This window comes from Staurois parvus, unplaced genomic scaffold, assembly GCF_062004578.1.
Source record: "Staurois parvus isolate SC_StPar_1 unplaced genomic scaffold, SC_StPar_1.0 ptg000031l, whole genome shotgun sequence".
NCBI classification, from domain to species: domain Eukaryota; kingdom Metazoa; phylum Chordata; class Amphibia; order Anura; family Ranidae; genus Staurois; species Staurois parvus.
In genome coordinates this window covers 16,903,509-16,925,199 of record NW_028317827.1, presented here as the reverse complement: position 1 = coordinate 16,925,199, position 21,691 = coordinate 16,903,509, and the positions used below count along the sequence as shown (strand labels likewise).

Here is a 21,691-nt window from a genome sequence, read left to right as displayed (position 1 = left end):
ATCTGACATCAGTGCCTGACCTCACAAATGCGCTTCTGGGAGAATGGTCAAACATTCCCAAAGACACACTCCTAAACCTTGTGGACAGGCTTCCCAGAAGCGTTGAAGTTGTTACAGCTGTAAAGGGTGGACCAGCTCGATATTGAACCCTACGGACTAAGACTTGGATGCCATTAAAGTTCAGGTGTGTGTAAAGGCAGGCATCCCAATACTTTTGGCTATATAGTGTATTTATACAGGCAACAGAAGCCAAAATAACCTAAAACTGACCTGTGGTTGAGCAAAACACTAATGAACCTAAATGATCTAAGCTGGGCAGGTTTGCCCGGAGGGAGCCCACTCTACCTTAAGAGCTCAGGGACACATTGAATGCTCAACTATAAAGTTGGGACCACAGTATACAGATGAGCCTTGGCATGGGTACTGTGGCTTCTACTTATATTTGCAAATGTGTGCAATAGAACCCTCTGTTTTAACATGAATTGTTAAGGTCAATTTGGTTTGTTTGCAAGCTAGCTGGTGAGAGTGTTGGGAAAGTTTTTGTTTGATGTGCGCTGCCCTTCCATGTGCACCTTGCTGCAAAGGCTAGTTATAAATTGGAGTGGTTGCCATCTTTTTTGTATAGCCTTTTCGCTGATTTGGTGTGGGGACACATTCAGTGCCTTCAGCTGCCATTGTACTCTTACTGGACATCCAATGTGATCCTGTGCCTTTAGGGAGGAGTGGGCTGCCTCCAGGCAAACCTGCCCTTAATTTATCCACTGCTATATATGCTCCAACTTGGAGACTCTCAAAAGTATAGAGTTAGGACCACAGTATAGAGAGGAGCCTTGACATGGGCACTGCAGCTTCCACATATATTTGCAAATGTGTGCAAACAAAACCTTCTATTTTAATGTGAATTTTTAGTCAGTTTGGTTTGTTTGCAGGCTGGCTGGTAAGTATGCTGGGAATTTTATTTTGTTTGTGTTATGCATTGCCCTTCCAAGTGCACCTTGTTGCAAAGGCAAGTTATAAATTGGGGTGATTGCCATCTTTTTCTATAGCTTGTAAAAAATCCAGCTTGTCCTACGAAGTTGAGTGCTACATTTTAAAAAATTGGATTGGAGTTCACCTTTAGAATTAATATGTTATGGTTCCTAAAGTGGAACAATTTATATACAGTATGCTATCATTACTAGCACATGATCTTTATTAAACATTTATTGCATGGTGCCTTCATGACAACCAGCTGACACAGCATGCTCGACCTTCTGATAGCCATGATTCTGAGACATGTGACATATTACATTATCATCATGCTCATAATTGGTGAATTTGTTCCCAAACTGAGATTAACTAATCCCAAATATCTATGGCACCAGATTCTGAAGGTACAAGGATTTCTTTCCCAAGCCCCAGAACACATTTGGTACACTGGCCTCTGTCTGAATACCAGCTGTACAAAGATTTGTTTTAGGACTTCCTGGAGGATGCTTATAAACCCAAATGGAATTTCTCCAAATGTGAGTATTTAGACTAGAACCTCCAAATAAAGTAAAGACCACACACAACATAAAGCTCTGATGCATTTACCGTTGTACTGAGAGCTTTGATAAAAATGTGATAGATCTGCACCTCAGAGTCACTGGGCTGGCTATTAATGGACCGACCAGGAGCAGGTGTTGTATCACATATATGTCTAGACTACAAGCTGTCATAAGTAGTGCCCCATCTGCACCGTACCACACTGCTACCAAGCACTTCTGTAGGCAGCTGCTTTCTCTTTTCTCCAGTGCAGGTTTTGCTCAACTGCAGGGGCACTGCAGAGGGAGAGGAAGTCAAGAGTAAAATATAACTCTATGGATTCCTGGGTCACTGGGGAAATGATCCGCTTGGCTGGTGCTACCCAATTTGACTCTGGCAGCCATCTTGGGTCACGCAGACTCTATTTAAGACCCTGGTTAATGGCCTCGGCATGCATTTTGCCAGGGGACAGGTTACCTATCAGTCAGGGAAAGTGAACAGCGGTAGGCAAAGGTTCTGGACAAGTAAGAACAGGATAGGAACATGCTATCCTTCCTAGGAATTCTCCCCCATTGGACTCAGACTGGCCAATTCGCATTCCACCCTTGGAGACAGATGCCGCTGGTTCAGTAGAACCTGCTCTTCTCTACATTTTTGCACAGAACTGTGAGTGTTCCCAGCAAGGAGCCTTCCCGCTGAACTGTTTGTATCTATGAGCCATTCCTTCAATACAAGTTTGTTAACTGCAAATGAACTTTTGTTACCTGCACCCACCCAAACACATCCCTACAGGCCAAAGCTCTGAGTGAGCTTATCTAGGGGTTTGTAACTTAATTACTCCTGCAAGTATCACAGCACGGTCTCCTCCCATTAATCAAGGCCCTTTGAGTCCCTCCTTGTCTCCAACTCTACCTATGATAAAAGAGGAGCAATGCAAATGACAGAAACTAAAAAGAACTTCTTTATAGAAAGGGGTGTCCATGTCCCCATTCTAAATGCATTGCAGAGCACTACGTTATGGTATAAATGGGTCTCTACTTTAATGAAATTTGTCCATGCAACAAACACATTGAAGACCAAAGCTGTAAAATGAATTGACATTCTGTAACTGAAACTTACATGCAAAGGATTCCACTTTCCAGTCTTCAGCGAGAGCAGAATGAAAAGAACGTAATTGTCAAAACACGTGAAAGCAGATGTGTAAATAGAGATTCTCAAGAGTAGCGCCACACACAAAAAAAACAAGCGGCAATAAAGCAACATCATTAAAAGATACTTCAAAATTGTGAGTCATTTGTAAACAACTTCACCAAGTAAATGATCCCTTCATTACACGAATTAAACAAGGCCCTTATGATTTATCAGTATAATTAAAGTAAAACTGGATCTTTATGTAACAGGGATTCAAAAAGAAAGCGTGTGAATAAAACATAATGGGAAGAAAATAATACTGAAGGCCCAGCTTAGGCCTCGAAGCATTGACGGAAAAGTTAAAAGGCAGATGAACTGTTAAAAACACATTAGTTCCTTATGAAGAATAATAAAATTAATAATACAATTCAATAATACCAAGCAATTTTGTCTCTATTACCTATACCTTTTATTCCCTGTACCTTTAACACAACCATTACTTTTTTTTTTTTTTCTCCCCCCCCCCACTACCTCACGTTACATTCCCATCTTTCTCACTAGCTATTCTCTTTTCTGACTTTTCTTTATCTTAAGCCTCCCAAATCCCAACAAATATGGCATTTTATCTCTTATACAAATGTGCCTGATTTCACATGGCTCAACCGCTCCCGAAATGGACACACAAATTTTGTCATATAAGTCATCATGTGCTTGCAATACCCAACACATCACAATCGGCGGACATAAGGGCTCACCAGTACATAAGACAGTAATCCTTATACCCATTTTGATTTATCTACTATACTCTTTGTATCTACTGGTTTGCCATATACATTTGCATTAAGGATATATTTCGACCAGCTGTGTACTTTTGTTTAAACCCATGACCCGTCTGCGTAACGGGATGCTACATGATGTGTCTATGTTCGGACTGTGATCTGTATTTGTATGTATACTGCTATACTTTATTTTCTAATAAATATATTTTGGAGAAAAAAAACACAACCATTACAGGCCCAGGTCAGTTTAAGCACTGCATCATTTACATTTAGCCTGTCTGCATCTGTTACTGCAGACAGGGAAGGCATTTGCTCAACAAACTTGTTTGATTCAATGCATATACTGCATAAACAATATTTTTTCTAAGATGCAGTGAGTCATGTAATCAGTGGAGATCACAATCTGTTGAAACGGAGTCTCTGCATAACCTTTCCAAATAGTTGCCCATCTCACTGTTACATGTCCTTCCAGAAAGGAAAATTCACATTTTAAGTGCTATCCATAAAACATTAAAAACCTGACAGGAGTCCTAATCTTTTCACTCACTATCCAAAACTAGAAAAATAATATTGCCTTGAAATACAGTTCATGTAACCAACCAGGGACACTATACTACAAGGGCAATTTAATCCAACAATCTATAGTAGTAAGTATTAATTTCATGATCGCAAGAGTTCACGTGTTTTACTTTTGTTTCTTGCTGGGAGACCTTGTGTATTTTGGGTTTTTAAAAACCAAGTATGTATTTTCTGGAAAACGGAGCTGCCGCTGCAGCTTTCTAAATGGAAAAGCACGGATGGAATTCATTTATTGCAGTGTTATAGGCCTCTTGCTTTTTTACCTAGAGTGGTGGATGAAGCAAACTGCGGTGGTAATGGGGGTTGGACCTAACCAACAGAGTTAAGCCCAAACAATAAACTAAAGGGCTTTATGCACTGAATTGTATACTGAACTGGCGTTGATAAACTGAATTCCGACTGACTACTGTGGGTTACTGATCTCTACTATCAACACTGCTGTTTACATCACTTTACTTAAATTATATCTAAACTTCAAAACAAAGATGTAATATATTGTAGCTTATCAATCTTTATTTTTTATTTATTTATTTCAGGTACTTGTATAGCGTTGTCAATTTTTGCAGCGTTTTACACATATATATTGTACATTCACAAAAGTCCCTAACCCTCAAGGGGCATAAAATCTAAGGTCCCTAATTTACATTCATACATATACATACTAGGGCCAATTTAGACAGGATCCAATTAACTTACCAGCATGTCTTTGGAGGGTGGGAGGAAACCGGAGTCTCCGGAGGAAACCCACGCAGGCACAGGGAGAACATGCAAACTCCAGGCAGGTGGTGCCATGGCTGGGATTCAAACCAACGACCCTAGTACTGCCAAGCAGAAGTGCTAACCATTTAACCAATGTGCTGCCCAGTTTTTATGTGAGGTCGCTGCATTCGATTTTTTTAAGGCTTTTTTCCCTTAATTTTTACCTGGTAATCCTGGTAATAACACACTTCCTCTCATTGGATGTCTACACTCACTCTTTCACTGTATCTGTGGGAGTCATGGATGTCACACAGGCTGGATCTCAAACATGTCTGTCTTTGTTCATCTCTTTTACATTAGGACTGATGGGATTTTTTTTTGTTGGTGCGAGAATGCAGTTCACAATTAGCCATAACATTTGGCAAAATTGCAAGCATATAGTTTGTCAGGTATCAGTGCTGGGTTGAAAGATAGACATTAATAAACAAAAAGAAAGACGTCGGTCTAATAACTAGTCGATGATGGAAAGAGGAGAGGCCTTAGCGTAAAATATATTTTAATTTTAATTGGAGGGTAGGATATCAATTGGAGGGTCATTGGTTAGCAGTCTGGTTTGAAACTGTTGTGTATATTGAAAACATTGTACTATTGAATGTTGGGTATCTGAAGGCAATGTTTGAATTAAAGATTCCCAGTTGACTCCTTATGTAAGGGATATGACAGTTAGGAGAAGTTTACATCCACTTGAGATTTTAACACCTGGGATGTTGATTAGGCCAAAGAGTGTTAGAGTGTTAGTGTTAGTGTCTAATTCAGGGGTTAGAGGTAAGTAGCTTACTAAATGTGTGGTAACATAATGCTCAACTGTGTTCCAGAATCGTTTAATCTTGGGACATGCCCAGAAGGCATGGAACAAATCTGCATCTAATTGTCCACATTTCACACAGCAAGAAGAGGAGCTTAGGCCCATAAGATTTGAGCGATGTGGAGATATATAAGTCTTGGTCCATTTGGTAAGACCAGCTGTGGTGGAGGTATAGTCCAGCAACTGCCAGAAAAAGTTGTATAAGGTGGAGATAGCATTTTTACTAGAGTTTGGATAGCCTACAAGTGTGTCTAGTGAATTTGTTCAGTCCTTTTGAGAAACTTTCTTAATAGTAGAGACAATGTAGGATTTCACTTTTAGGAAAAGGAAGGGGTTAGTAGATAAGTATGGAAATTTCTCTAGGGCTGTATTGTAGGGGAGAGATCTTAATGTTAACATCCACCAAGGATTACATAGACCTGCATTGTGCCACTGTTTAAGGGTAGGAAGTCCAGAGGACTCCAGGACATCTGAATTGTTCCATAAGGGAAGGAAAAGAGATGCGTGGCTATTGAGTGTGCAAAGTGTGCATATTTTGTGCCATGCCAACCATACAAAGAATAAAAAGGGATTTACTGACACCTGGGTGGGAAGGAGCTCTTTATGTATATGAAGAACATACAATAGGTTGTTTCTTAAGGTCATGTTTTGGTCAAGTTTAGTGTCCATGTGCATTGAGGTGCCATGAATTCAATCCCTTGTATTTAGTTAAAGATGTTAAGTTGTACAGTTCTAGATCTGAAAAATTGAGTCCTCCCCCCATTGCTGGGGGGGTACGTAGACCTATTTTGGTCTCCTGCTGCCCCAGGTGAAAAAAGTTTAGGACAGAATACCTTTTTTATCAAGCTTATTCTACTTATTCTATATAAGAGATATTGAAATGTGTCAATGAAATGTGTGAAGCTGCTGACTTTTAAAAAACAGACAATCACCTGTCCCTCTATCCTGTGGTGTCCTCACACCGGCCGGGTTCACCAGCTGTCCTGTGACCCTAAAGGTGCCAATCCTTAACAGCGAGCAGGGAACAAAGCCTTAAAGCGGATCGTCCCCTTCTGGGTGGAGCTCCACTTTAGGCATGTATTGTAAGTTTATTTTTTACAGTAAAAAACAATTAAAATATTTTTTTAAAAAGGAAGATATTTTTAAAGGAAGCGACAATGACACAACACTTCTGGCAAGATCTGTACTCACTTAAAATGCTCTTAGCCTGAAAAAAAAATATTGCAGCCACCAATTTTCAGGACTGGTAAACTTCAATATATTGCTTATTTGTTTTGAGGTTTAGTTCTAATTTAATAATACCAAACATTTCACTTTTCAATTTCTACTGAAAAGAGAGGAAAACTGTTATTCGCACCTATATTTTTGGTATTTCTATTATTTCATATCTGATAGTAAAGATCTGTTGAAAGAATGGGTCGAAAAAGAAAAGGTCTGTGAGCATTTGAGCCAGGAAGGAAAAGAATATACTACTGTGAAAATGAAATTATTGATTTTCAGAAGTAAGGGTTTTGAATAGCTCCTTTATTGTGAGTGACATTGCGTTTTGCTTGGAAGGGTTATCAAAGCTCTGGTACATTCTCAAACAGTACTCTGTGTTCAAAGCCTGATGGCTATAATAGGGATGGAGAGCACAAACCTCACCTTGCCTTTTGAGATGGCTTTGCAGGTGATCTTGATTATTAGGTAAGACCAGAATAGATGCAAAGACTGCAGGACTAGAAGCAGAAGATTAAAAACCCACCAGGAGGGATATGGTCCCACAATTTCCCAGCTTTCAAACAACGTGGTGTTTAAAATCCTGCAATACAAACATCAGATATTATACAACAAGGTCATCACAACTATTACACTTACACATACAATGCATTAATGGATTACTAGAGATTCATCAATGAATGGAAACGCTGAGAAGGGGTAAAAAGACAAAATAAGTAATTGGTGTCACTGAAGATATAAATGAATGACTTTACTACACTGTAACTGCACATATGTACAAAGGAGAACAAATGAAAGGAAAGGGATACAAATATATAATAAAACATGATACTGAAAAAGGAACTGATCAATAGCAAGAAAGGCTTTTTGTATTTACATTTTTACTATAATTACTAATGATTGACTCCTGTTTTCTGACAAGTGAGAAGATAGTGCAGAAAAATATTCAGCTTTGTAAAGAACATTACTTATATTGTTGCATGGGCTCTTGGAAGACGTAATGAGAATTTTGCTTGGCACCATAGAAAAGTAAAGACATAGGTTTCTGTGTCTATATATTGTGCAGAGGATGTGTCTCAAGTACCCCATGGAATCTAACCACCTATCAGAGGACATAAAATAGTCTGCACAGACAAAATAGAACAATGCAGGTAATAAATACAAGTTAGAGAGTGCAAAGTTTCTTTGCCTTGATTTCTTTGGAAGAAGGTATTTGGTATTAACAAAAAAGATAACAATGAACTCCATGGATGATATCCTATATATCTCATACTTACGTTGGGCCAGCTTGGCACAATATAAATATGCATGTGTGATACCAGATCAGTGATACAAAAACTCATGTGCAGTTGCTACCTAATTACAATAGCAAGCAATTTATAAGAGCAGTCAAATTAATGCTGAACTCCAGGGAATATATATTTTGCATACTTACACTGGTCCACCTTGGCAAAATATAAGCATGTATATGTGATAACTGATCGGCCTCTGTGGAAGCTGTAAATCACTGTAGTAGCCCAAGCTACTACAGTTTTCTGGGTCCAGTGCTGAGTGGCTGTCCTTCTCCATAGTAACCATAGGGATTCACTTGCTCAGCACACCCACCATTTAGAGGCTACATTGCATTTTTCTCAAGGAATGCAAAGCGTTCTATGATTAGACAAGGTGAAGAGGAAATACAGTGGTGTCAGATAGGACCAGATTTGGACCTTGGGGGTCCAGGGCACTTCAGGTTCTGGGGGCCCTTCATACACAGAGTTAGTTCACATTCTCAATGACAGTTACACATTTGTAAGAAGCATGACACAACATCATTTTGAAGTCACACTCACACACAGTCATAGGCTAACTTTCTGAAGACTGTAAACGCTCTACAGTATACTGCATGTAGTTTGCTGGAGCTGCCAAAATGTGTTTTTAGCAATGATGCAATCTACAAAAACAAACAACTTTTACAAATGATGGCTGGCAAAATATTACTTAACAAGGTACAAGGTATTAAAGTATTATTATTATATATACTATATTATTTTATTATTGTTTATTTTTATTATTTAATATCATATTTTATGTTGTTTTTTTGCCAAGAGCAGTTGCCCCTTTGCCCCCTTTAAATTTGGCACTGGGTGTCAGTGAACGCCTGTGGTTACTATTCAGAAGGATAGCCACTTGAAACAGCACCTGGAAGACTGGGACCATCCCTGTAGTAGGCTACTTCAGTGCTTTACAGCTTCCACAGAGGCAAATCAGATGTCACATACACATATACATACAGTTCTTGCATTGTGTTAAGCTAGACCAATGTATATGAAAAATATATCATCTATGGAGTTCAGCCTTTTATTCGACTGCTATTATAAATTGGGGGTAAGCCTGCTTTGTCATTGGACAGCAACGTCATCTGAGCCTTTGTATTTGTTTGTTTATTCTGGCAGAGGTTATATTTTTATCAGACGTTTTATCAAACTTTTTTTTACTGTTTTGATAGTTTAAACGATTCTAAAGTTTGTATTTAAATAACAAAACAAACATGTTATACTTACCTGCTCTGTGCAATGGTTTTGGACAGAGCAGCCCCGATCCTCTTCTGTTTGGGTCTCCAGACAGGGCTCCTCCTTCCTGCCGAGTGCCCCCAATAGAAAGCCTATTTCTATGGGAGCACTCGGACAGGCTCGCTCCTGAGCCAAGCTCCTATGAATGGACATTGTCCATTTACACACAGAGCACAGCTTGGTCCCTCCCCCTGTTCTCTCTTCATTGGCTCACTGGCTGTGATCAACAGCTGGAGCCAATGGCTCCCGCTGATGTGTGCGCAAATGAGGAGAGTGAGACCTCGAAGAGCTGTATCTCTCATGCACATAGCTGGATCAAGATAGGCCTCAGGTAAGTATAAGGTGGAGCTAGGGTGGGGGAGCTGCACCAGATGTTTTAGATATTGGTATCGATCTTGAACTCTGATAACAGCTTCTCCTGTTGCAAGTGCTCTCTATTCATTTGATTAGATACACTTATTCTGGATTGCACCCAGGCATTACTTCTGAACCGAGTGCAAGTACTATTCCTCATTGCTGGGGATATATACACTCTATTGCCAAAAGTATTGGTTGACCTGCCTTTACACGCACTTGAACTTTAATGGCATCCCAATCTTAGTCCGTAGGGTTCAATATTGAGTTGGCCCGCCTTTTGCAGCTATAACAGCTTCAACTCTTCTGGGAAGGCTGTCCACAAGGTTTAGGAGTGTGTCCATGGGACGTTGGGAACATGAAATTGTTTAACATGTCTTGGTATACTGTTGCCTTAAGAGTTCCCTTCACTGAAACTAAGGGGCCAAGCCCAGCCCCTGAAAAACAACCCCATACCATAATCCCCCTCCACCAAACTTTACACTTGTAACAATGCAGTCAGGCAAGTATCTTTCTCTTGGCAACCGCCAAACCCAGACACATCCATCGGATTGCCAGACAGAGAAGCGCGATTCGTCACTCCAGAGAACATGTCTCCACTGCTCTAGAGTCCAGTGGTGGCAAGGTTTACGCCACGGTATCTGATTCTCTGCATTGCACTTGGTGATGTTATGCTTGGATGCAGCTGCTCGGCCATGGAAACCCATTCCATGAAGATCTCTACACACTGTTGTTGTGCTAATCTGAAGGCCACAAGAAGTTTGGAGGTCTTTAGCTATTGACTCTGCAGACAGTTGGTGACTTCTGCACACTGTGCTCTTCAGCATGCGCTGACCCCGCTGTCATTTTACGTGGTCCACCACTTCATGGCTGAGTAGCTGTTGTTCCCAGTTGCTTCCACTTTGTTATAATACCACTAACAGTTGACCGTGGAATATTTAGTAGCAAGGAAATTTCATGGGTGGCAACCTATCACGGTACCACGCTTGAATTCATTGAGCTTCTGAGAGCGATCCATTCTTTCACAAATGCTTGTAGACGCAGTCTGTATGCCTAGGGGCTTGGTTTTTTTACACCTGTAGCCATGGAGGTGATTGGAACACCTGAATCCAATGATTTGTAGGGGTGTCCCAATACTTTTGGTAATCTAGTGTATGTATGTATGTGTGTGTGTGTGTGTATGTATATATATATATATATATATATATATAGATAGATAGATATACTGTACATATATACACACACACAGACGCTTGTAAAATATACTCGTTGAGTAGCTTGTTCAGTACTTTTATGTAGATTAGCGATGTCATGGAACACAGATATTCAGAGAAAAGATTGTATCATCATAATTGCCATAAAATCTGACAGTATCTAAAACACAGCAAATGATAGAAAAATATATAGTAAAAATATTACACACACCTACGCAGTGTATATAAATCAGTATGGTAATTACACACTTTCCAACATAAATTCATTAATGAACAGGAGAGATGCAATGACATGGCTGTGCCATCTAGTGGTGACAATAAGCACAGCAACTATTCATTCTATTTTTTGCTGATCAAAAGGGCTCATTCACATGGAAGTAAGACACTTTGGGATAAAATTTGAATGAATAATTTTGAATGCAGTTTTTTTTTCTGTGAAATACTGCTTTAAAAACTTAATAACACCATAAAGTGTATTTAAGCCCCAAACAAAAAATGTAATATATTGCAGCTTACTCATCCTTGATGTGATTCGTTTTCTTTTCTTTTTCTTTTTTTTTTTTTAGGATTTTTTTCTTTTCACATTGTAATCCTGAAAGTAGCACACTTTCGATCTCTGGGTGGATACGTCACTCCTCCACTGTGTCTATGGAGGGAGCCATGTTTGTCACCATATACTAATCTCCTGATATGGGCTACAAACATGCCTGTATGTCTTTATCTACATTATGGGGGAGGGGGGGGGAAGCTATTTGTAGTTTACAGAAGATAGCTGGAGGAAAGATATTCCTCCCTGCAGCTCACAGGAGGTGACAGGACCAACAGGCATTTTCTGTATTTATTACAATGTTTTTATCTTGAAAAATGGAGATGCAGCCAGTGCAATATATTACATTTTTGTTCTTTGTTTAGTTATCCTTTAGATCTCATGCACACTGGATGTCAAAAACACTGTTTTTACAGACGTCAAATATTTTTCATTCTGCCTCTAAATGCCTCTCTGTTAGCCTATGTGTCCATGCACGTATAGGCATTTACAGGCATTTAGAGGCAAAAAAAATGCATATGGAAAACATGGCTTTTTGCATGTTTTTTCAGCTGCTTTTTCCTTCCCTGGAGCAAAGATGTTAGATACATTATTAAAGGCGATCTTTGTTTCTCAGAAAGTGCTATTCACCTGGTTGTTATACTAATCCACCTGCTTCAATATTTCCCAAGTTACTAACCCAGAACAATATGAAGATCGGAGGATCAGACGTCACTTCTGGTGGAAGTAAGTAGCTTATCTCTGCAATGGCTTGTTCACATACTCCTTGGGGGTATATATATATATATACACATCAAGAGGGGTGCCCTAGCCACGCTTCTGATGACGTCATACAACGAATCATGTAGAGCCGGGCTTGGTAGCACTGCACTTGTACTCTGAGAAGGAATTGCTTTTTGCTGGGCTTTAAAGTGACATACACATGGTTTTTATGTAAGTGCAATTTTAACATCTTGCTGACCAGCCACTGCATTAAAACGGTCGCAGGGCGGCACGGCTGCGCAAAACCACGTTTTTAAACGTGCTCCGCGCTTCCGAGGTTTTCACAGGCAGGGGGGGCATGCACCCCCTGGACCTGCGGCTGTCAACATTTGATCCCCGAGGGATCAATCATTCAGTTTCAGCCAGTGATGTCCGGCTGAAATCGGATGATCGGTCCCTGTCCTATCCTGTTCTGTGTTGACAGTTACACAGGACAGGATATGATGTCATTCTTCTTTGCCTGGGCACATTCCGTCTCAAAGAGAGAAGAAGACATACAAAACATGAGTAAAACAGCACATACCCACAGTTAGAACACACCTAGGTCACATTTAACCCCCTGATCGCCCCCCAGTTAACCCCTTCACTGCCCTGTCACCAGTGTCATTGATCACAGTGAACAGATTTTTACTGATCACTGTATCAGTGTCGCTGGCGACTTCCAATAGTGTTAGCGCCCCTCCCAGATAGCACCAGTTTGTCCGCTAGTACACCAGAAATCCCATTTAACCCCTTGATCGCCCCCCCCCCAGTTAACCCCTTCACTGCCCTGTCCCCAGTGATTACAGTGAACAGATTTTTACTGATCACTGTATTAATTTTTATTCAAGCGTGCCACTATTTAAACATTTGTACAATCTTGGAACTGGCGCATGTGGCAAAGTGTGACCTAATGTGTGCCCATCATTAGAAGTGGGTGGATGCAGGGCGGTATATTCTAATGATGGGCATACCACACACTTTTTCTGGCAAAGATTTCTTCTCTTTTTTTCATTCAGCCCACAGGCTGCATACAAAAACAAAGAACATAGCATATACACCCAACAAGAATCAGAGATGTACTGGTACATCACTGGACTTTGAATGGTTATACCAGGATGATGCCTACAGCTGCCAGCATCATCCTGGTATTGTTTTTTTCAGCCGGCGATCGGCTTTCATGTAAAAGCAATCCTGGTGGCTAATTAGCTGCAGGATTGCTTTTACAAGCAGTGGGAGATGATGCCCCCCCCCCCCCCCCGCTGCCTTCCACGGCCTTCTCGGGCAGTCCCGTGCCATCAGGGGAACCTGAGAATGCAGTTGGTGTTTCTGCCAGCTGACCATAGAGCTGATTGGAGACCAGAGTGGTGCCAATCATCTCTATAGTCTAAGAATTCGGAAGCTACAAGCATTTCATCACTTCAGTTTTGCAGGATATAAACAGCGCCATTTGCAAATTGGAAAAGCATCTGATCACACCGATTTTGGTTTGATTAGATAATGTAAGGGCAGAGGAGATATCCAGAGTCTGATAGACCCCAGATTTCTGAAAAAAGAATATATGACAATGCCCATTGAAGTTATAGGGGATATGCATTCCCATGATAGCATTAAAAGTGATCAAAAAAAAAATGAAAGGTACAGTGTAAAAATTATTTAAAAAAAAAAATTGCCCCTCCCATGCACGCACACCTGTGTGCACAAGCCTTGACCCTGTGGCAGTATGTAAACAGCGGTTGCACCATGCATGTGAGGTATTGCCGTGAACGTCAGATCGAGAGCAGTAATTCTAACACTAGACCTCCTCTGTAAATCTAAAATGGTAGCTTTTTAAGACTTTTAAAGGGTTGCCTATGGATATTAAAAATGTATGCAATTTGTAGCCATTGCACGGGGCATGCACAAAAAAAAAAATGTATTTGTCATTTTCCAGAAACTTGTGGGAAAAAATAAATCTTCCATGGACTTAATATGCCTCTAAGCCAGGGGTGGGCAAACTTTTTGACTTGAGGGCCGCAATGGGTTCATATATTGGACCCGGGGGCCGGACCAAGAGTAGATGAATGATGTGTATGTGTCATCCATAGTAAGTATAGTAATATTCCCCCATAGTAAGCATAGTAATTAATCCCCCATAGTAATTAATCCCCCATATAGTAATTCATCCCCCATATAGTAATTCATCCCCCATATAGTAATTCATCCCCCATAGTAATTCATCCCCCATATAGTAATTCGTCCCCCATATAGTAATTCGTCCCCCATAGTAATTCATCCCCCCTATAGTAATTCATCCCCCATAGTAATTCATCCCCCATATAGTAATTCATCCCCCATAGTAATTCATCCCCCACATAGTAATTCATCCCCCACATAGTAATTCATCCCCCATATTAATTCATCCCCCATATTAATTCATCCCCCATATAGTAATTCATCCCCCATATAGTAAGTCCTCCATATAGTAATTCATTCCCCATATAGTAAGTCCTCCATATAGTAATTCATTCCCCATATAGTAAGTCCCCCATATAGTAATTCATTCCCCATATAGTAAGTCCTCCATATAGTAATTCATTCCCCATATAGTAAGTCCCCCATATAGTAATTCATTCCCCATATAGTAAGTCCTCCATATAGTAATTAATTCCCCATATAGTAAGTCCCCCATATAGTAATTCATCCCCCATATAGTAAGTCCTCCATATAGTAATTCATTCCCCATATAGTAAGTCCCCCATATAGTAATTCATTCCCCATATAGTAAGTCCTCCATATAGTAATTAATTCCCCATATAGTAAGTCCCCCATATAGTAATTCATTCCCCATATAGTAAGTCCCCCCTATAGTAATTCATCCCCCATATAGTAAGTCCCCCATATAGTAAGTCCCCCCCCTGTGTCAATTCACTTACCTTTGGTCCGCGCGTTCCTCTCGTATTCCCGCGCCGTTCTGGTCTTCAGGGAGGACTGTGAGAGGAGTTCGTCACGCTGCCCCGCCTACATCCTGGCTTCCCCGCCTACATCCTGACAGCTGCAGAGTCCTGACGTCCGAGAGGAGGGAGGGGGGCGGCCATCCGAGAGGGGGGGCGGCCATCCGAGAGGAGAGGAGGGGAGAGGAGGGAGGGGAGCGGGCGCCCGGCACACAGGAGAGCCGCATCTAAATTTGTAAAGAGCCGCGGCTTGCCGACCACTGGCCTTGCGGGAGCCTAGCTCCGCGGGCCGGATTAAAAGGTCCGCCGGGCCGTATACGGCCCGCGGGCCGTAGTTTGCCCATTGCTGCTCTAAGCAGATAGCTTAGGGTGTCTACTTTCCGAAAAGGGGTCATTTGAGGGTGTTTGTACTATCCTGGTATTTTAGCACCTCAAGAAATGTGATGGGCAGTCAGAAACTAAAAGCTGTGCAAATTCTATTATCTATACCATAGATTGTAGATGCTATAACTTTCACACAAAGCAATAAATATACACTTACTGGGATTTTTTTAACCAAAAACATGTAGCAGAATACATTTTGGCCTAAATTTTATGACAAAATTTTAGTTTTTTTGGATATTGTTTATGACCGAAATGAGAAAATATTGTTTTTTTTTCAAAACATTTTTTTTCTTCAAAATTTTTCTGGTTATAGCACCAAAAATAAAAAATGCACAGATGATCAAATACCACCAGAAGAAAGCTCTATTTGTGTGGAAAAAGGACATAAATTTTATTTTTGCACCATATTGCATGACCACACAGTTGTCCGTTAAACTAGCGCAGCGCTGTATAGCAAAAAAATGACTTAAATTGCAGTATCTATACCATAGTTTGTAGACGCTATAACTTTCACACAAAGCAGTCAATATACACTTATTGGGATTTTTTTACCAAAAACATGTAGCAGAATAAATTTTGGCCTAAATTTATAACTAACTTTGAGTTTACTACAGTATATATTTTTTATAGCTGAAAGTAAAAAATATCGTTTTTCTTCAAAATTTTTGGTCTTTTTTTGTTTATAGCATGAAAAATAAAAAGCGCACAGGTGTTCAAATACCACCGAAAGAAAGCTCTATTTGTGTGAAAAAAAGGACGTACATTTCGTTTGGGTGCAGCATTGCATGACCGCGCAATTATCAGTTGAATTAGTGCAGCGCCGAGTAGCAAAAAGAGGCCTGGTCAGGAAGGGGGGTAAATCCTCAGGAGGGCAAGTAGTTAATAAATACAGTTTTACACTATGGAAGTTTCCCTTTGATGTATTTATGGTGGTGGAGGAGTACTGTGGAGGTTCTGGAGGAGGTTTATCGCAAACAATTGATCTAGAGGTGTTTCCACTATGGAGTCTGTCACCAGCATATAGAGGTGTCAAGACCACACAGAGGGCCAACTTTACTACAGGAGATCGCTGCAACATCTCATGCGATATTTGACCTACCTTTCCAGGTGGTCAATTATCTGTGGTGATTGGGGCTCTGGAGGGGAGCACTAATTGGAGCACTATGCAGAGAATTGCTATGGATACGAAGATTTACTACTGTATCACTTAATATTTACACCAGATGTGGATTGGGGTTTCTTTGGGGTTTTTTTTGGAACTTTCAATTTTTATTAACTTTTATGTTTGCACAATTATTGGTACTTTAATTAATATATATATATATATATATATATATATATATATATTGTTTTATACAATTTCACTGTATACACAGTTTCATGGCTATTTTTAGCACTATACCTTGTATTTACTTATTGGTTTATTTGGGATTTAGTCACTGGGGAGGAGGGATATAATTGCCAGCCCACGGGGCATTATAGCACATGCACATTTGTGGGGACTCTTTGTGTAGTAGGGAGTTCATTCATTTATTTAATTTATTAATTAAAGTAATTTTTGGGAGAGGCAGCGCAGCAATTTTTATGTTTTTATCTCTGCAATATTCAAATCCTAACATAGAATATATATATTTAAATAAAAACGGTGAGCTCTTTTCTGACAACACAAGTTAAATTGCATCACTTAATAAAATAATTGTTATAATTATGTAACAGTGCATTAATTAGCTTTTCCAACTATATATTAATATTGCTCATCTACAACAGTAAATTAATTTGATGGTATACTGAGAAGTACCATGAATGACTCATCTATATGACATAGAGTAATGTGTGTATTACTTTTCATGAAAGACACATTTAGGGCCAGTTCACACCAGAATGCGGTGTGGGAAACCTGCATTCCATTTATGTTTCCCACAACATGTCCCAAATGCTTTGTAGTTCTGATCTGCAGCAATGTTAAACTTATTACACCCCCAAATGCAGACTGCAAAGGCAGTGTGTTCACCTGCACCGAATTGCATGGTACAGAAGTACCGTGTGATTTGGTTGCCATGTGTTTTTTTTAAAGTAGTGCATGCACTACTTTTGGAGTGGTCCAGTGCAGGGGCAGACTGACAACTCATGGGGCCTCCGGGCAATAGGGGATCATGGGGCCCCTGTGTCCTTGCCCAAACTCAAAAAAGCCAATGAAAGGTACCAGGGGCATCTCATGGGGCCCCCTACTGACCCTGAGCCCTCGGGCAGTGCCCGAGTTTCCAAATGGTCAGTCCGCCCCTGGTCCAGTGTGATTCAGCCCACTCAAAAGGAATCAAATCGCATCACACTGAACCGCATATGAATCCTAGTGTAAACTGGCTCTTAACCCCTTGGCGCCGGTGCCTCCCGGCCCTTTAAGGGTTTCAGAAGCCGGGAGGCGGGGCGTGGTTTAGGGTCATGTGACCGCCGTGACACGATGTCACGGAGGTAACATGATCAGGAAAGGTCCCGATCGAAAGAGGAGATCGGGACCTTTTCTGTGAGTACTGGACATGTGTACTGGGAGCGTGCAGGGTGCACACTCTCAGCACATGTTTTTTTTTAATAGAACACAAATGTGCGGCTGCTCAGCGTCTAGGCCCAGACGCCGGAAGGCCGCACATTTGCGTTTGGCCGGCGCCAAGAAGTTAAAGTGACTTTGTCACCAAAGGTTATATAATCCACAGAAGTGTTGAATAACTGCATCAGCTGATTATCAGCAAAGCAGAAGAGTGTTGAAATGTAACTAAACCTTCTCAGCATATGGCCTGTGTGTTGGGATGAAAAAACTCTTGCGCATGCGCAGGAATTGCTTCATCTCACACCGGTCAATCAAGATAGCCAAAGACCCAGCTGGGGGAGAAGGTGCCAGCACTGATAAGGGACCTCACAGATATTGGATCATTGTCAGGGAGGTGGTTATTGGTAGAGTTTAGTTCCACTTTAACACAGAGGTTGCTGGAAAAGTATGTACACAGCATATTCTTTTACAGGTTGGCTTTATCTTACCTTTCACCCTGTAGTAACAAGGTCACTTTAATGGGATTGAATATTCTCTTCCATGATGTTTTACACATAGATATCATCTTAATGTGCATAGTACTAACACTGCTTCTATGAATAGTTTGTCATTTTATGCACATGGCATGGGACCGATACCATTGGATGGCAGCATTGTGGAAAGGGTCGTGTTAGATGTACCAGCCAATTTAGATGGACTTGAAAAAATTAAAGCTGAACTCCAGCTCACACTTTATAACCAGTTACAGAAAAATTTGTTTCCCTTTAATGTTTCTGTTGATCCTGCCAGAAATAAATCTTGTAATCTAATAATGTCTTGTGCTGTAATCAATTACATAGTTCTGTGATGACCATGTCCCCTTATGGACAATAGAAGAAGGTGGGGCTCCATAGTCCTATCATGTTTTTGAGTCCTGATCCAGAAAGGGAAGTGAGTTTTATCATCCGGTTACTGGCAGGATCCCCAGGGGAAAATAAAAGAAATAAAAAGCTTGATAAAATAATGCAGTCACCACATCTAAGGGCTTTTATAGGCAATATATTACATTTTTGCTTTTGGGCTTTAAACCTTGATTTTTTTTTTAAATGAATGAATAAACCCCCGTAGCACAGGCATAGTCATAAGGTGGTTTCCTTTTAGGGACAATTATTGTGCTGTCACACTTGTTGTGGAACAATATAATGGAATGCATAGTTATTGTTAATGTAATTATGCTGCCATTTTGTGGATATTTTGTTTATTGCACTTTCCTTTTCTGTCTTCCACCCTATGTTCCTCCCACTAGCTACTGATGCATTTCCTCTTCCTTTTTCACTTCATTGGGATGAATATATCCACTTGTCTCTAGGCCACATGCTCACATCCGGGGACACATTACCATGTTTTGACCTGCAAGTGCTATCTTTTCATTCATCTGCTACATCTTGTTGTCTGCTGTACCTTCTGCATTGCAATAAAGATCAGTGGTTGAGAAGAACGAGTGTTTAGTGAGTTCAGCTATCTGATAAAGACTGTCTGCAGTGATTGTATCTGCTTATACAGGCCAGGTATTGAGATGTCAGCATGGGATAAGTCACTAATATAACAGTTGGAGTCAGAATAAATGTACTTCACAAATTATTTGTATACAAATCAACAAACATGCATGTTTATTTTTTGTGTGTTTCTCTGCTGCTCTGAGAACTTTTCTGTCTGAAAGTGCTTGATGCATGCTTAGAAACTACCTGTATCTAACTCCAAGTAAATGTCTGCTAGCAATGCGTTTAAAAGATGAGTCATTAGCGAGGGAAACAGATTAAAAAAAGATGAGACTAAGGACATCTAGCAGCAATAAAAAATACTGTGAGGGATATCTCTGGATTTAAGAGATTATTATATTCTATTTAATAATAGAATATATTCTGTATTATATATGATATTGTTATTTTTATCTTTTAAAGTGTTCATCTTTATCTTCCTATATTTGGCTGGAGTTCTACTTTTGCTTTGTATTTTTTTTTTTCTTAAACCTCAAGTCTTTGTCAGTAAGCCAGCCCCTAAACTGACCCTTACCCTTCTCATGTGATCTTATGATAGCATCATTCTCTGTTCTGTTGTAAAGGAAGCCCAGGTCGACATAGTGATGCATCCTCGTGGGCTTGTTGGGTAGGTGCAGCATGTTGCGATGGCAGAAAGCACACAAAGTCCCAATTTACCAAGTAATGATGTATTGAAGAGCTTGTCAAACAGTACAAACAGGCCCAGCAGGGGAGCACTGCCTGCTGGGACACTTACAACAGTTTAGAGCAGGGTCTGAACTACAGACAGCATCTGTCACAAGGAATGAAGTGTGACCTAGCTGGTCCAACCCAAAGGGGAGCTCCCTGAGGAGGTAAACATAGGCCTTACTCTCTCCCTACTCCACCGGAACCTCTCCCTATCACTAGTGCTGTCCCTGTGTTCTGTCCATACACTAGCCACTCGCATAAAGCACACCAAACCTGAGGGCAGGGACTTAAAAACACTCTGCATGACCCAAGATGGATACCAGGGTCACCTAGATACAGCGCATCCAACCGGATTACTTTTCCAGGGGACCCAAAGAAACCACAGAGAAACCCAGTTTCTCACGACTGCCTTCTCCAGTTGCATTGCCACTATGGTCGAGTGCCACCTGTAGTGGAGACATGCTCACAGGAAGTACCACACCATTTATCCTAAAAGAGGACTGGCTCTGGTACTTGCAGGGTGAGTTCGGGCGGGGAGGGGGGTGGGGGTCAGCTACAGAGTGAAAATTTATTGCAGCAGAGCTGCTTTATTTTTTAAACACATTGGGCAATGTTTTTTGAATTTTGACTTAATTGTATCATTGCGCTAATCTAGATGTAAATGGTACTTCGCTGATTTCTTCTTTAAGACGCAAAGGACAATGGAAGGAGCTAAGGTTGAAACAGAATTATTACCAATGCAAAAAGTATGCCATTCCAGAGTAATTAATTTCTGATATAGTGGCAATGTCTGAGATGCATTCCCATTCCTTGTTGCCAGAGGGTTCCCTATAGCCACACATGATTAAAGTCTTAGAGTCTTGCAATAACTGTGTGACCACTTTTTGATCTTTGCTAAATTGCTTATTGGCTTTCTACTGTATCAGGTTCAGACGTCAGCAACTGTAATATTAAGGTACATCAGCAAAAGAATGAACAAAGTGTAACAAAGTAGTTATGACACACTTGATAAAATTAATGCTGGTACAGAAATGTGAACTGGAACACAAAACTTACATTTGATGTCAGTTCCTCAACTGTAATCAATCAACCCAAAGTTAAAGGGTTAGTCCACCCAAAACAAACATAATAGTGTTAGGTACATTGTATCAGGCTTGCACAACTCTATACAGTAGTATGAATCTTTTTTACAGGGAAACCCTCAAAATCATTTAATAGTATTGGGGCATCCCTGTTAAAACTAATTAAAAGGAGTCAGTGGGAAAAGGCCACATATATTGTTGGCCAGAAGAAAGAATGCCCCCCCCCCTTTACAATGGTGGTCATGAATGCCACCCTTACAGACCACTAAAAAGATCATTGGTATCCTGCAACTGGCTCTGCCAAGTGGTGTTGGCTCCAGAACTAGGCAGACATCATCAGATGGAAAATAGTCTAGCA

The 21,691-nt window shown here is 40.5% G+C and overlaps 1 protein-coding gene across 1 annotated transcript in view; it reads right to left on the bottom strand.

The window, feature by feature from the left end:
• The window catches only part of CERS6 (ceramide synthase 6), a 316,537-nt gene that overhangs the window by 8,400 nt on the left and 286,446 nt on the right, over positions 1 to 21,691 (bottom strand). The window contains exons 9-10 of the mRNA XM_089660323.1: positions 7,204 to 7,360; positions 2,626 to 2,649 (exon numbers count right to left, since the gene is read on the bottom strand). Of these exons, the coding sequence (XP_089516449.1) occupies positions 2,626 to 2,649; positions 7,204 to 7,360 (181 nt within the window). The remainder of the gene's footprint in view (positions 1 to 2,625; positions 2,650 to 7,203; positions 7,361 to 21,691) is intronic.